This window comes from Ictalurus furcatus, chromosome 3 (assembly GCF_023375685.1).
Source record: "Ictalurus furcatus strain D&B chromosome 3, Billie_1.0, whole genome shotgun sequence".
NCBI classification, from domain to species: Eukaryota; Metazoa; Chordata; class Actinopteri; order Siluriformes; family Ictaluridae; genus Ictalurus; species Ictalurus furcatus.
Genome location: NC_071257.1, coordinates 19981008 through 19997482, shown reverse-complemented (window position 1 = coordinate 19997482; position 16475 = coordinate 19981008). Strand labels below are relative to the sequence as shown.

General features: G+C 36.9%; 2 protein-coding genes across 2 annotated transcripts; both read right to left on the bottom strand.

The window, feature by feature from the left end:
- Nucleotides 1-864: 864 nt before the first annotated feature.
- Nucleotides 865-5712, bottom strand: wnt8b (wingless-type MMTV integration site family, member 8b). Its single transcript, XM_053621310.1, has 6 exons — nucleotides 5525-5712; nucleotides 4445-4478; nucleotides 3794-3932; nucleotides 3035-3160; nucleotides 2684-2826; nucleotides 865-1524 (listed from the first exon to the last, which is right to left on the bottom strand). The coding sequence occupies exons 1-6, from the start codon at nucleotides 5593-5595 to the stop codon at nucleotides 964-966; spliced, it is 1074 nt and encodes a 357-aa protein (XP_053477285.1). The 5' UTR covers nucleotides 5596-5712; the 3' UTR covers nucleotides 865-963.
- Nucleotides 5713-8528: 2816 nt separating this feature from the next.
- Nucleotides 8529-15569, bottom strand: scdb (stearoyl-CoA desaturase b). The gene is made up of 6 exons (XM_053621308.1): nucleotides 15242-15569; nucleotides 14908-15153; nucleotides 13653-13783; nucleotides 12650-12855; nucleotides 11597-11829; nucleotides 8529-11132 (listed from the first exon to the last, which is right to left on the bottom strand). Exons 2-6 carry the CDS (start codon nucleotides 15131-15133, stop codon nucleotides 10933-10935), a joined length of 996 nt encoding a protein of 331 aa, XP_053477283.1. The 5' UTR covers nucleotides 15134-15153; nucleotides 15242-15569; the 3' UTR covers nucleotides 8529-10932.
- Nucleotides 15570-16475: the final 906 nt, after the last annotated feature.

Genomic DNA, 16475 nt, shown 5'->3' with positions numbered 1-16475 from the left:
TAAAACTCTTTTCTTATTGTTTCCCTGCCCCAGGGTTATCTAACACTAAATACAAAAAAGAATTAGCAAATCTATATGGCATGCTTAAACATTTGGAATCCTGACAAACAATCTACAGTTAGTATATAGGTACTGTTTAAAATATGCAGGACTGTATATATTTATATACTCCGGATCTGTATATAGTATTTAATTTCATACTTTCATGCAGATTTAACATGTACCATAAAATATTCAGATCACCCTTAAACACTTTTAACCAGTGACATAAGCCATGAGCACGAAGTTCCTTTTTATAAAACCCATACTTACCAAAATATCGTTAAATGGAAAAAAAATTGTTAGAAAAGGACACATTACATATCTTTAATCATAAACGTATGTGGGATGAAATGCAAAATAAAAAAAAAAATCTATCCAACAAAACACCACTACATATATGAAATAAATTAACAATATAAAAAGTGCTTCATCTTATTTACAGTTCATTTACAGAGAGTATGATTATTATCCCCAATTCGGAACACAATAATATTTAGTTGTTTGTTTGTTTTTTTCAGATTCAGATGTATTATAATAGAAAGAATACAGAGACACAGATTTCTGTTGCTGGAGATGCTATTACAAAGAATGCCTTATTCAAAGTCTACTGAGCCCTAATTTATGGTTAAATACAGTTTTCAGTGCTATCTTATATATATATATATATATATATATATATATATATATATATATATATATATATATATATATATATATATATAACACAATGTTTCAGTATTGAAACAATGACTAATGCGTAATATTTTCCTCTTCTAGCTTTCAGATATATTTAATATTTGTTTGTGTATTGTATGTGTTCTTTTTCACTGTCAGTTTTTTTTAATTGCTAATGCACATTCAAAATTCAGGTTGAATATATTAAAGATTACACTGTGTCATTTTCAAGCCTTAAAGACCACATTAGTGCTTCTTCCTTAAGCGAAGACTTTTTCTTCGACTTGCACTATCATTCTTAACCTGCTTGGCTCTCACACAGTAGTACTTGGTGACAGTCTTGCGGCACTGCTCACATTTTACCGCACAACACCAGTGGAACTTGCAGTTGCAGCTGGATACAGTCTCTGCCCTGCGCTCCTCCACAGCCAGGCCGCAGTCACTGCATAGCCGCTTGCAGCTACGCTTCTCCCACTTACTCAGATTCTTGCCCTTTTTTAAGCACTCACGGCCTTCGGTGCCTGGAAGGCCTAGTGTACGGTTCTCAACGCAGTAATCAGGAGAATCCTCCAGGTGCACCAGCTCCTTACGAGAGATGGAGCTGAAGGTCTCAGCGACGGCTCCACGACTGGCCGCACTGTTACCTGCACCACGCAGGAGGTCCACCTTAATGGCACGGTGGTACTTCTCTTTCAGGTAGTTGCCCACTTCTCGAAACTCGGGCAACTGAAGCCAGCAGGTCTGAGTGGTGCAGCTGCCGGATACACCATGGCATTTACACGTCCTTTGCATGGTCCCTTTCACAGCCTGGTGTAAGAAAAGTTCACAAATGAAAGAAATGACTAATGTGCTTCAGAAAAGAATGAATCACTCTTAACCAGTAATTCCATAAGATGAATTTTTGACTATCATTCAATTCACTAATGCTAGTATTTGTACTCATTTTCCATGTTTTAAAGACTCTTGAATTTGAATTCATCATTTCTCAAGATAACATACAATGAACCCATTCTTGGACAGACTATATGTCCAAAACATGCACTTGACAAAAAAAGGAATTCATTTGAATAAAGAAAAGCAGGTTCAAGGTTCAAGCTTGGGTGTTTCTCTTTTTTTCACCTTTTGTGCCTGCACAATATATCTTGACTTCAGATGAAACAAACATCTGTCATTTGAAAGGAAGCGTCTCTTTCTCAGGGACGTATTTGCTCTTGATAGGAGGCAGAATCAAGGTTTCACAGTGAGCCGAATTGTTCAGCACAGGAAAGGGGAGTATTTATTTAGCAAGGCCATTGTCAACATGTTTTCTGCCGTGGGCAGACCCAATGGTTAATCCATTCAGGATGAAATGAAAAAGAATTCTTTTGCATTTTTTTTTTAGTTACAATGATGCTCCAGGTGCTATAGTGAGCTGACAAAACCTGCAGAGGGGGTACTGGCAGGAAAAACAAAGCACTTCAGCTGCATGGATGTGATGCCTGTGGCTCTCTCAAGTGCAACAAAGACCAACATAAATGTAAGATCCTTATTGCTAGAATAAAACTAAATGCTTATTTGAGAAGCAACAGAATACAGAACCTTTGCAACGTGTGGCCCCCTAGGTCCTCTAATTAAGCTCGCACCACTGATCCCAAGAATCTTGAGTTGAAGTCTTGTCATAAAGGACATTCACAGGCTGTAAATAGGCCCATCTGGTACAGCGCAAACACTGTTGGGGGAATGAGTGGCACCTTGCTTATAAGGCCATGAATGAAACTCTTGGGTGGTAAGCGATCACTGGAAGCACTAAAAATGATTCAAAAGGCACTTTACATTCTGCTGGTGGCCAGGAGAGCTGCCTATGTTTCAATCCCCATCTTGTAGTGCAGGAGTAAATCCCCCACTCTAACAAACTATCTCTAGCACCCTCTCATAGGCTAAAGTCTGTGGGAGAAACTGGAGAAGCCTTCTTTGACTTTCAGGATACCTTGCGTCCAGCTTCATTGTTGTGCAGGTTCATGGCAGCACGTGCATCTTGCCCAGTTTCTAATGCATCCACAAACTGTTTGGAGATGGCCTCTCCAAAGCCCACATTATCACTGCAGCCTCCCCACAGCCAGCCTTGACCACCTGAAACATAGCCACGATATCAGTTACATACCACATAAACCTGCAGCACCTATCCCTCTTGTTATTACTAAGTAAATACATAAACTAATAATATTTGCCCAATGTTCCTGGGATGGGCTCCTGACCTCTTAAACAACTGCAGTGTTGTTTTTACTATTGTCTGTGATTGTGTATATCATAGTGTTCTTTTTACGGTATGTATACTTACCTCGCTGACCATTCCTGGTGTCATCACAGCCACAATTATCAAAGTCGCCCAAGCTGCAGTTCCTTGTAAGAGTGTACATAACCCCAGCAGAACTGATGGCATGAACAAATGCTGTCTCCCGGGTTGCTGCAAATAGAAATTAGCTTGAAACTATTTCTGATTTTTGTTCACATACAGTATTTTTGTGCCCAGCAAGACATACTGGACGTTCTGACCAAAGTGATTTAAAATTTCATCTGCGTTTCCTTGTAGACTACTTGATAAGATATTAAATACTGTTTATGACTGCTCACAGGTTTGTTTGTTGAATCAAACAGTGAAGCGCACAGTTGGCATAAGCTCAGCAGTCTCTCAATTAGGCAGGGGTCAGCACTAGACTGGGTCAGGTTTCCTTTTAGCACTTGAAGAATTCCCAGTGAAAGGAGTCTAAGGCGAACCTTTGACCCACACCCTTCAGATTAAGAGGACATCCATTTCACTCACTCACGCTGCCTCACAATAACATCTAGGTGGCCTTATATTTACTCACTTATATGCAAGGTTTAACTGATTTGAGTAAACAGTATATGTGGCTACAGTAAACAGTGTTCAAATGGTTTCGAATCAGATTACTATGACTGGATGATCTTATTGTAATAGATAAATAAAACTGTATGCTAACTCATTAGACTGACAAATGACAAATATCTTTTTTTATTATTATTGCATTGGGACACACAAAGAGTATATTTTGAGTAATTTTTCAAATCACACACTTACCACTCCTGAGTCCGCTGTGGGTGGAAAGCTGAAGGGCTCGTTCTGGACAGTTCCAGCGCTCCCACGCAAATTGATACTTGCATTCCTCAATCCCACTCTGAGCGCCTGCAGCTACGCTACTGGAATAGATCAGGTAAGCCTGCAAAAGCAGAAATAGTTAAACAACTTGATCCTTTTCACGCACCCACCCACACTCACACACACACACACACACACACACACACACACACTTTGGTTTAAGCTTCTGCAGGCAGGCTCACATGATCTGAATATACGTATTCATCAATTAAGATCAGACGTGGTTTGGTCTCTTGTTAAGACTTTGACTATAACTGATCCATACACATCAGTACAGCTGAATCACTCACAAGGTGAATGGGTTCAAGGGGAATAAAAAAAAATAATAATAAAAACTATGAAGATCAAATATGTGAGTTATAGTCTACCCTAGCATCAGATGTAGTATCAAAATAATTCCTAATAGTGAATGTGCTGTGAGATTTAAAAATAAAAATAAAAATGTCATTGGGATGCACTATTTGCATTGTAATGATTTATCTTAAAACAATGATCAACTTAAATCAGTGCTAGGATACTTTGACTCTCTGATTTTAGATTAAGATCTTAGTAGATCAAAAGAAGTTGGCTTACTTTTGGGCCAGTCATCAGGAAATTATTCACTGACCTGGAAGACAGCGCAAAATGTTAGCTCTCCCCCATGACCAACAATTTTGTACACAATACTTCTACAATACTTAGGATAAAAGGTTGCATCACATGCATAACATATACAACAAACAAACAAACAAACAAATAGTAATACTTTTCTTTTTCATACATATAAATAGTATATATGAAACAGTGTTACTGATTACAGTTACTACATAGATTCCTGAAATTAGATGCAAACAGTTAATTGCAGTATGTACATATATTTTATTATTTTAAAAATAAACTTGGGAGGGAAATCTGTGATCTGAAGAAAAAAGCTATGTAGCTATGACACTTGGTTATGTTGGATATGTTAAAAGTAATACATCTATATTATAAAAGAAGAATGGGAATTGTTTAGAGGATACACAAAGAGGTTAAATACAGTTAAATAAAGTCAATGAATGGGCAAGTAATTAGAAAATATTTATAGCACATTCAAAATGTGTAATACAAACTTTTGATATCTCATTTTTATTTTTTTTATTTTGTACTATTACTATATTTACACACTACCTGTCTATTTCAGACCCCTTCAGAGAGGATTACTTGGTCTAATATTATTCTACTCATCATGATCATCATGAAACCTGAACTTTAGACAGGACTTTACATTTCCGTTCCAAAATCTCAAAATGTCAAATATCACAAAGAGGTCATTCTGACAATTAATTAGCCTAAACAAAATAATGCTAACATCAAAAGATTTGATTACAAAACCAGTTGCCAACAGGATGAGTAACTACAAACACATTCGCACACACAAACACACAAAAAGCGATAAACAATGAGTTAAAATAAGTTAAATGATTGATGAATGCAATATATAATCTTTAAAAAAAAATTGTTGGGGGGGGGTCGGTCTTATATTTGTTATTAAATGAATAAAATCGTTGTGCTCTACAATTTGGCCTAATTCCCATGAAAATGACAGCAGTTGTAGTATGTGAACATTTTCAAAAGACAAACAGTAGTACAAATATTTTTTAATGATGGTTTTAAAGTGTAAACGTAGCTTACCAACTGCAGCAGGATTTCATGTGAACCATCAAGATGAAAATGTAATAATAAACGTCCAAATGGATGAACATCCTGAGAGAGCGATGTTAAAGCCAGATGTTAGCCTAGAAAATGGAATCAGGCGAAGCAGAGTCTATATAAGCTACAGGCAGCCTCTGAAATGGATCTGCTCTCATCCCAAACCGAGATTATCTGCTTAATTAAAGCCTTTTCCCCCCTTCTTAGCCTTTCAGCCAATCAGCACTATTGTGCCTAGGAGAGACTGAAATGATCAAAAGGGCACAGTGGCTCCCCGGGGCCAAATAGCGGGGAAGAGCTCAGTGCCTTAACAGTTGGGGCGAATCCATATGAATTCGGACTGGAGATCGCTGATCTCCTCAAAAACTCAATTTCCCCAGTGTGGGACAGTAACCTGGGACCCGAGGATGGTCGGGGATTGTCAAACGTCAAATGTTATTTCTTCTATGTTGAGGAAATTAGTGCAGTTTTACAGAAGAGACTTAGATTAAATCATCCTTAATCCAGATCAGCCCCTTTATGTAGACTGAAAATGGTTATTGGGGTGTTTTCAAGTTCTTTTCCTTGTACGAGTTTATAAATTCCCCAAATGCATTACTGCACATTGTACAGCCTAACTGTATACATAGCATCTGTGCCATGTGTATTCTCTAAGCTTTATTGTGTCTTCTGTACATATTTATTCTTCTCAATCCTTATAATTATGTGTCTTGCTGTCATATTGGTCTATGTACTGGAAGCTTCACTTCACACCAAGTCAAATTCCTTGTGTGTGAGCAAACTTGACAATAAAGCTTATTCTTATTCCTCTTATTCTTCTTCTTCAAGTCTCAACATTCTCAGAGATGGGATTGGTGTGCTGAATGTAAAAGTGAGCGTGTAGCACTCTAAACTCTATAATCGACTGCAGATGCTTTAAAAATAGACCAGCTAAATTATCAAATGCACGACTGAGCAAAACTATTCACTGGAAAGAAGAGACCGAATTAAGGGGATTGAATGAATAGAAACTGTGCAGATCGATGTAATGAAACTAACGGGTCATGACGACACTGTGTTTGCTCTCCTAATCCTGACAAACTCAAAGCTCGTTTGTTGTAATCTTCAATAATCTTCAGGGTTTTCACAGCTCACGTTCCCTCTAATTTAAGATTAAGGAATGTTATTATAAAGAGACGCTTCTGGATTATGACCTGAAAGGGGCGGGGGGGGGGGGGGGGGGGGGGAGTTGATTGTTAAACCATGGATTTGCCCGAATCAGAATGCTTTGATTCGCAATTATATCTTGTAAATTAACTTGTCAAAATATTAAGCCACAAAAACAAACAAACAAACAAAAACAAAGAACATTTTCAATTCTATTAAACTAACCATTTTATGTACTTCATATTTATGATTACTTCTATTACTTCTATTCTATTTAATTTTGATGACGCTGATGACAGCAAGCTATAGCCTACACCAAAAATTAAATAAATAGCCTAGATAAATAAATAAATAAATCACGCGGCACTTTGAAAAATATTGTACTATAGTATAATTTTAAAAACGTGTTGTGCATTGCACTGTAAAACTTAAGTTATGTGAAAGTTATGTGAACTTATCTCTTCTCTTTAATTCCAATTGCCATGGCAAGTTTTGGATACTGAGCTGAGTTTTCAAAAGAAAAAAAAAAACAAAACCTGAATTTAAAATAATCCATTTTCTTGATCAGCAAAACTTAACTTTTTGAACTGAAAAAGGTTATCTTCAAGATGAGTTTCCTCACGTTTTTAAGGCAGCAGATGAACTATCGTTTCTAAGTTTAACCAACCTGAATAAGTCCTACAGTTTACTAAATCAGTTATTGAAAAGGCATTACACAAATAACACCATCTTTTTAATGTGATGCTAATTAACCACTAAAAACAACAACAACAACAACACTAACTAACAACTACAACATGGGCCATTGCTTAACAATAATACAATATTGGGATGTATGCAGGGTATATTCAGTAAGAATTCAATAAGAGATGAGATTCAGTTGTACTTCCACCTGCCTGCTGATTTTAAGGAGTGCACGAGTGCACTACAGTTTGAAGTCAGCAGAGGGAGCCAGCGTCCAACACACACACACACACACACACACACACAGACAAACAAATGTTAGTGTTATTACTCTTGTGAGGACCTTCCTTTGACATAGTGAGGCTGTTAATGCAGGTAATTAATGCTATGCCTACGCCTGAATCTAAACCTAACCTTAACCTCAGTAACCAAGAGAAAAATCATTTAACTTTCTCAGTTTTTAAATAAAAGCTACATTTTTTCCACCCATCCATTCATCTGCTATACTGCTTATCCTTCCTTCAGGGTCAGAGGGAAACCTGGAGCCTATCCCAGGGAGCATCGGGCACAAGGCGGGGTACACCCTGGACAGGGTGCCAGTCCATCGCAGGGCACAATCATATACACATTCACACACCCATTCATACACTACAGACACTTTGGACATGCCAGTCAGCCTACCATGCATGTCTTTGGACTGGGGGAGGAAACCCCCACAGCACAGGGAGAACATGCAATCTCAGCACACACAGGGCCACGGTGGGACTCGAACCCCCAATCCTGGAGGCGTGAGGCGAACATGCTAACCACTAAGCCACTGTGCTAACCACTAAGCCATGTTTTTGTTAAAAAGAAAGAAATACCTTGTGGGAAGCAGTCAAGTTTTCTAAATAAAACTGCATTTTATTTTAAAATGTGTCCTCGCAGCCTACATTTCACGTATTTCACTAAATATTAACGTATTCCTATATCTGATAGCTGGTCATCACAAAGGGCTACAAACATGCTGAAATCTATTTTTACTTCAATGCATTTCTGCCACCTGTGGTAATGCATGACTGATGAAAGTTAAATGACAGTTTTATGCAAAACTATCGCTGTTATATTTCCACAAATTCCACAAACATCCATACAAATGAATGCACAACTCATAAAATACTTTTAGAATTTTTTTTATTTATTCAATTGTACATAAAGTGACAACTTTCCTTGACCTTACTTTAAGGCTTCCATACAGGTAAATACCTGGTGTAAAATATCGAGAGAAATAATAAATACTCCCTTTTTTAAAAAAATATCAGTGGTTAATGTGAGAAAACATACAGTAAGTAGCCTATATAGGCCTACTGTATTTGATAAAGAGTTTCTGTAATATAGAACATTTCATCTACAGAAATACACTGTAAAAAAAGAAAAGTTGACTTAACTTAAAATTACAAGGCAACTTTCTGCACAATTTTGTTGAGTTTACTCAACTTCACTTAACTCAATTTTTTAACTTTGAGTTGAGTAAACACAAGAAAGCCGTGCAGCAAGTTTCCTTGAAATTTTAAGTCAAGTCAAATTTTCTTTCTTACAGTGTACACAGAAAGGGCCTGCTGTGAGTACTGTTAGACAGTATAAGAATGGGCATGGGAGATATTTTTATCTTGATCTTACATTCACGTATCAAAGGAATCTAATAAACAATTTTCTTTAAAAATACGTCTCTGTTGATATTATGGACAACCCACAAATTCTTATAGTGCATTACACATTCTTAAATAAATTTACAATTAGAAACAACTCAGCGTAAAATAGTACATGTTTCTCCCCACATACAATTCAGAAATTGGTTGGAAAAAGAATCATAACAGTTGTTAAATTTTGAGATGACAAGGCCAATACCCCCCCCCCCCAAAAAAAAAAAAAAAACCCAGAGAAAATCCTCTGCTTTCATGAAACTATAGTACGTGGAGCTCTATGGTCTTCGCATTAAAGAAGGATGGTCATATAGAAGAGAAAACATACTGTATGAGCTGAGCTATACAGTATACCACAATGAATAAGCAGTACCCACTTTCTTGTTATTACTTTAAACACTAAAATATGATCACTAATCCTGCGTTTCATTTAGTTTCATTCAGCTGTGTAGGTAGACAGTTTTTTCTGGGCAGCATTTGCACACTGCCTAGATGAACACTGTCCTATACAGGAGGCAGCATACTGCATTCATCTTCTTAAGTACTTTAGTTTGGCTTTTAACTTTGAAGTTATCAAATGTATCTTTTGTAGTGAAGGCAATCTGATAACTCTGTTCAATGAACTAGAGCTCAATGAAGGTTTGAAAAACATGGTGGATAGAATTATTGCTCTAACCGCTCCTGCTCTGGGTAGGAAGAGGTTTACATGTATAAGTTACTTGGCATACCCATACATTTTTCAGTGTGCCCATAGGTGGTCCCATGATTCAGTTTAACTCAATAATGTACCATTGACAGGCAACTTAAGTTAAACTCTTAGCTAGTGGTAATTTTAACTGGTTATGTTAGATAGCTTCCTCTGTGATAAAAGAGCTAGCTGTTTAAAAAGCACAGTTGTGCTTTTAAAAATGCAAGTGCAATTTTGAAAATTTTTGTCCTCTGACCTGACTCTATCAGTTTTAGGCAGAAATGCAGAGGAGCTGATGATTGAAAGCTTATACTAAAATTATTTAATAGTCTTCCACCTAATTAAAATGAAGACAGATTATTGTGATCTTGCCTAAAGGAATATGAACTAAATTCAGGGGTGCCAAAATTTGTGCAATTTCATTTCTCTGTGAGAAGAGAAAGATTTTTATGCAATATATATAATTTAAGCAGTAGTATCAAAATAAGAATTTGTTCAGTGTTCGGACAATGTTAAACTTTTAACAATAAATTAAAATTTATACAGCATTTTTGTTTACAAAAATTTAAATCTGAAAGGCCAGCAAAGTTGTCTATTTTTGAACATAAAATTTAGTTATAGAATTTATTGAATTTACAATAAAATATGTCAGTGTGCAACTCAACAGTATCAGTGCACAAAGAAATCATTACCTGTTGCATTAAAACTTTGTTACTTTTATCCGTTCTGTCACTTCTTTCACTTTTATCACTTTATGACGACTTGAATGTAAACGGAAATTGCCTAAGGGATTATTAGCACATATGTAGTTATATAAGTTATAACTGTATAGCTTGCATAGTTTATCATAAAAATGTTCTTAAGTCACTGTGAACTGAACATTTTAAACACCAGTGATATTGATTACCTTTAGCTAAATACACTAGTTAAGCAATACTGTTACTGTGCCTTAGAGTTAGAGCAAATCATGTTTCCAAATCAAACTTTCCAGTGCTAAAGTACACATAGTTTCATAATAAAATAGCCAAAAAAGAAACAGTGGTCTTTAGTCTGTGTAATCAAGACTAGAATTCTGAAAGCACTGTAAGATTGGAGTAGGACCTTCGCTGCACACTTTGCTTCACAAATATGTTTAGATATTGGTTTAGCTTCCCATGACACATTTCGGATACTGAAATGTTAGAAATGACTTAGCCACTTTTGTGACTGCCATCACCAGTACGCTTAACCCGAGCCATGATTGTGTCATGAGATGGTTTCTTGCAGTCTTGGGCAAGTCCAATGTAGCACATCAAATCAATAAACACCTTGGTGAAGTTCAGAAAACCGCCATGCTCACTGGTAGCATAGTCATATGGAAATGTGTGATGGTAGTTATGGAAGCCTTCCCCTGGAATGAAAATAAATATGAAGGGATGGACAATATTAATACATTGTTGAATGCTCCAAATGTCTTTCTTTGTTAATCTTATTGAAATGCGATAGTGTTAGTAGAGACTTTCAGGGCTACTATCATATCTACAATTTTTAGACATTCGCTGTATAAGGGTCAAAGAGAAGCTAATGTGAACAATTATTATGTGACATTATACTACTCATACTCTTACTGTTTTCTCATTAGGGTATGGACATGCAACTAATACATATTAGGGGAGGAATACGGTTCGAAAGTGCAAACTTCTCATATGTCAATTATCAAAGTTGCTATAAAGGATCACAGTAAAATGAAAAACTGTCACAATAATTATTTTATTTTAAAACTCTTTAAATCTTTAACCCATAAACACGTGTATCATGTAAACATATGGTTAGATGCAAAACATACAAAAGAACAAGTATTTCAAATCCTCCTACCTACAGCACTGAAGGAAACAAACATGTTCTCTCTGGGGTTGATGTTGCGGTCAAAGGGCCTCATGCCCCACATGTGGGCAGCACTATTAACCAGCCAGGTGGCATTAAGGACCATAGCGTATCTCAGAAGGCCTGGGATGAAGTAAGCCACCCACAGGCTTTCCCCCCAGAAGTACCAAGGCACCAGTGTGGGAATGATGAAGCAAATCACCACTACAGACGACTTATAATACCTAAAATTACGTTAATGCACACATTTAATCTCTCTTTCAACTTTAAAGGAACATATTGAAAAACAAGCATAAAAAGCAAACATAATTGTATTATATAGCATATTTCTCATTTAAAACTTTATATTATGCTAAAGGCCCCATTCCCCTAAGTGATTTCTTAATCAGCTTAAAGGGATATCAACATGAATTGCTTAAACTGTGTGGAAAAACCTGCAAAAGCTAATTTTGCAACTTTATGTTGAAATTAATTTCTACAATATTTACAAGCCAGTCACTGTCCTACTAACTGAACTGACAGCTCTGTGAGATATGTTCTGAGGGTACTATATGTTCAGCTGACCTTAGATGTGCTAATCCCTTTTCAAAGAGATTCCAGGACCACTGTAGGGTTGCATGCACAAGAGTGGGATGGGTCACTGAACCCTGCTCATTCACTGTGGCCTGATGTGTGATTTGGCATAGGTGGGCAGTCTTTATAAACTTGCCACGCCACACAATGTGAGTAATACTTTGGCTCAAATGAGGGACGGGGAGTGAAATAACCCTACTTGCATCAAGTTGTAGAATGTATTTAGACATATTAAAAACAAATTAAAAACATTATTGGTAGGATATAGTGTAAATCCACATAAATGTTAGGTCAGCAAATATGAAAAATTAATAATAATAATGGTGATATAATAATGGTGAACAAAAGAATTTGGTACAAAGACAAATACAAATTACAGATACTTTACCCAATAAAGTGATTTCTATATTTTAATCTATGAAGTTACAAGTTCAGCAATTAAAGTGAATAAAATTTATTGCATGTTTATACCTTCTCTGGAACATAACGACAGGATCTGCCTTGAGGTCACTGATGTCCAGCTTGCTCCCTTTCTCAATGACCTCTGGGTGCTTACGTACCAACAGCCAGCCAACATGAGAAAAGAAGAAGCCTCTCCTGGCGTTATGTGGGTCTGCATGGGTCTCTGAGTACTTGTGGTGGACACGGTGGTCTCTAGCCCACTCATAGATATCATTCTGATTGGATAGAAATAGGAGAGATGACAATAATCAATCAAGTGTTACATATTAAGCATAATTATAACTAATGTTATATAATGACAAATCAGAAGGTGAGATCATGTACAATACTTATCAGCAGGGATTTACCAGTTTGATATAAAAGTACTGCTATCTGGGACAATACTACCTTGAAATGCTAGATTTTATTGGATTGATTTCAAAGTAGGACACAAATTGTCTAAAAGCCTGTCACTATCACTGCTCTCATAACTTGGCAACAAAGCCTGCACACAATCAGTTTGGTTACTTAGAACAGGGGTTCTCAAACTTTTTGCAACCAGGGACCCTTTTAACTGTAAAATAAATTCCACAGACCCTCAGCACAGGTTTTGATTTTTAACATTATTTAAATGTTTACAATGCTATTTTTTTTTAGAACCATAGTACATTCTTTTCCTGAACATGACATCATCAGAACACATTAGGTCTATCAATAAATCAATATTAATTATAGACCTACTTGTTGTTTTTTTCATTTAGGTATTCAACATATTAAATTCAAGTGACCAGTCAAATTAAAAAATCACTGGCCCTCTGGCTATGCTTCACAGACACCTCTGGGTGTCTGGACCCCACATTGAGAATCACTGACTTTGAGGATGTTGGCACTAGATTAGTATCTGTGATCAGTCCTTACTCAGTTTATATAAAATTGGTATCATAATAAAAAAATGTAAATATTGGGATCCCTGTTTTGCAGTACTCAAATGTAAACTGGGTCATGATTGAATCAATTAAGACAATTCATTTACCTGAAAGGCCATGGAGTTTGCAAAGGCCAAGTAGATTCTCAATGGCAGTTTAGCTTTATAGGACCTGTGGCTCCAGAGCCGATGTGCCCCTGCTGTCACTCCAGTGGCACTAATTATGAAACACACCCATGCTGTAAAATGAAATAGAAACATGTGTAAGAATATTCAGACTCTCTTTTCTTTACTGAACTGCTGATTCCATGGTATTTATATAGGAGATTCAGGGCCCTTAGGCTGCTTAGGGCCCCCAAGTATTAGGGGGCCCCAAAAGAATGCAGAATTTTTTAAAGAATATTTGTAAGATGTAGTCTCTTAGGGACCCCAGAGGCTCAGAAACAGCCCTGCTGAGAGGTGTGCCTTTCCTGCTCAAAGATGTTTTACATGGGTGCTGAATGTCTCACTGTGTTGTGTGTTCAGACAAGGTCTGCTTGGACTATAGAATCCCAGAGGAAAATTCTGCTAGATACAAATATTGTCTAGCTCACAACAGACAGCCTATTGACACACAGATTGTGCATTGTTCGGTTGGGCAAAAACATGGTGTGGTCATCCAAAACTCTGGAACACAATTTTTAGTTGTTAGAAAGGGGATACTCTTAGAAAGGGGATTTTGTCGAATAATTCAGGGTTCTTAGCCTTCAAAAAAGGAGCCTATTCCAATCCCCTTCTGATAGGAAAACACAACCCTGCTGGGAAAAAAACAACAGAAACCCTTATAGATTACCTTCTACTGGTAATTTGGTGCCTTCTGTTGGAGGCATGTTATGTCTAGTGGATACCATTAAGGACCAATAATGGCAATGGTTTTAATGGTTAGCTGATCGTTTGTTATAACAAACGATCAGCTAACCATTAAAACCATTACCATGGTATTTGTAGTGGAAACCATTAGAATTTCTGCGATGGTTCCTATTGTTTCTTGTTTGTTTGTTTTGTTTTCAGCAGGCATGACGCTCTATGTCTCTCAATCTCTCAACAACAAAATAATTTCAGTACATAGCCTATAATATATTAAAAACTGGATTAGACAAAATATAATCTGTCATTCGTTCAAATTTGGAGAAAAGCATGACTTGTTGACGTGTTAGTCTCTAACAAAAGACCGCGTGTTTCTTGACAGGCAGCACAGGAAACGCCCCCTCGCATCCAGAATAGCGCCTCCCTTAAACACTTGCATAATATTATATAATGTTATTATATAACACATTAAATGTTAAGATATTGGAGCATAGAATAAGAAGAAGAGCAAACCCACCCCATAACAGTGTAGAAGCTTTAGCAGAAGGAATCAGGGTCAGTCCGTAAACAGCTCCGATGTGCAGTAAAGTCATCAGCACAACATTTCTCCATACTATCTTCAATGGAGGCGACACGCCTTCTTTCTCTTTGTAGGATTCGTCAAAAGCATCATCTACCCACGTTCTTTCGCCATTTTCCTTTTGCCTGGCTGAATAACAATCTCTCTTTTCTGTATCAGTCATATTTTCAGTTTGGCCTGGGGCTGTGTGAAAGAGACAAAACATCATTATTATACACGCAACAACAACAGCACATGCGGAACTGTATTATGTTTCTACTGCCTTACTCACGCTGCTCTCAAATGCCGGTTCACAAAACCTCCGTGTTGTCGTCCGCCTGCCTTTCTATGCGAGATACAGTAGGCTACATAAAGAGGAACTGTACGTCAGGAGGGCGTTTCGCAGCTTGCTTTATTCCGCTTGCTTACCTAAGCCCCTCCTTCCGTTTATACGGTGTTATAAATGTTGCAGTTGGTTGGGAGGCGACGGATGCCATCTAGTTTTGCCAGTCTCATTGGCTGTCCGCTGGTCTGATGTTCAGGCTGGATGCAACAGCCTCAACAATCCGCTTTTTTCTCTGTCCTCCCAGTCACACTATTCATTGCAGTCCAGCTCGAATTGCACAAGTGGCAGTGACACAGACTCGTTGTTTTTAGCCACTCACTCCATGCCCAAGAGTAACCCTGGGAAAATGGTGGTCATTGCACTTTAATAACCATCAATAAAAAGCTTATCTATTTCTATATTTTATCTTAACACCCAATCACTCAAGAGCAGACTCATTTCTCCTTAAAGGAACACATTCAGAGCTGTAAAACACACACACACACACACACACACACACACACAGACACACACACACACATATATATATATATATATATATATATATATATATATATATATATATATATATATAAAACAGACAGTATTTCTGTGGCAGTTTAAGATTAAAATATTATTTGCCGCAAAGTGTCTTACATTCAAGGTATCATGAACATCTGCAAAATACTACTACTAATAAGAAGAAGAAGAAGAAGAAGAAGAAGAAGAGAATCATCGTCATCATCATAAACCACAGCAGATTGCACTTTAATAACCATCAATAAAAAGCTTATCTATTTCTATATTTTATCTTAACACCCAATCACTCAAGAGCAGACTCACTTCTCCTTAAAGGAACACATTCAGAGCTGTAAAAAAAATTAAAAAAATAATAATAAAAAAACAGACAGTATTTCTGTGGCAGTTTAAGATTAAAATATTATTTGCAGCAAAGTGTCTTACATTCAAGGTATCATGAACATCTGCAAAATACTACTACTACTACTAATAAGAGGAAGAAGAAGAAGAAGAAGAAGAAAAAGTAGAAGAAGAATCATCATCATCGTCATCATCATAAACCACAGCAGACAGCAAGGAATATGTCTGTTTTTATGTTTTTAAACTGTAGGAAAGAATTCTGAAGTTTAGACAACACAATACTGAATGTTGAATCTTGAATGATGAGTGGTGCAGCCGGTGG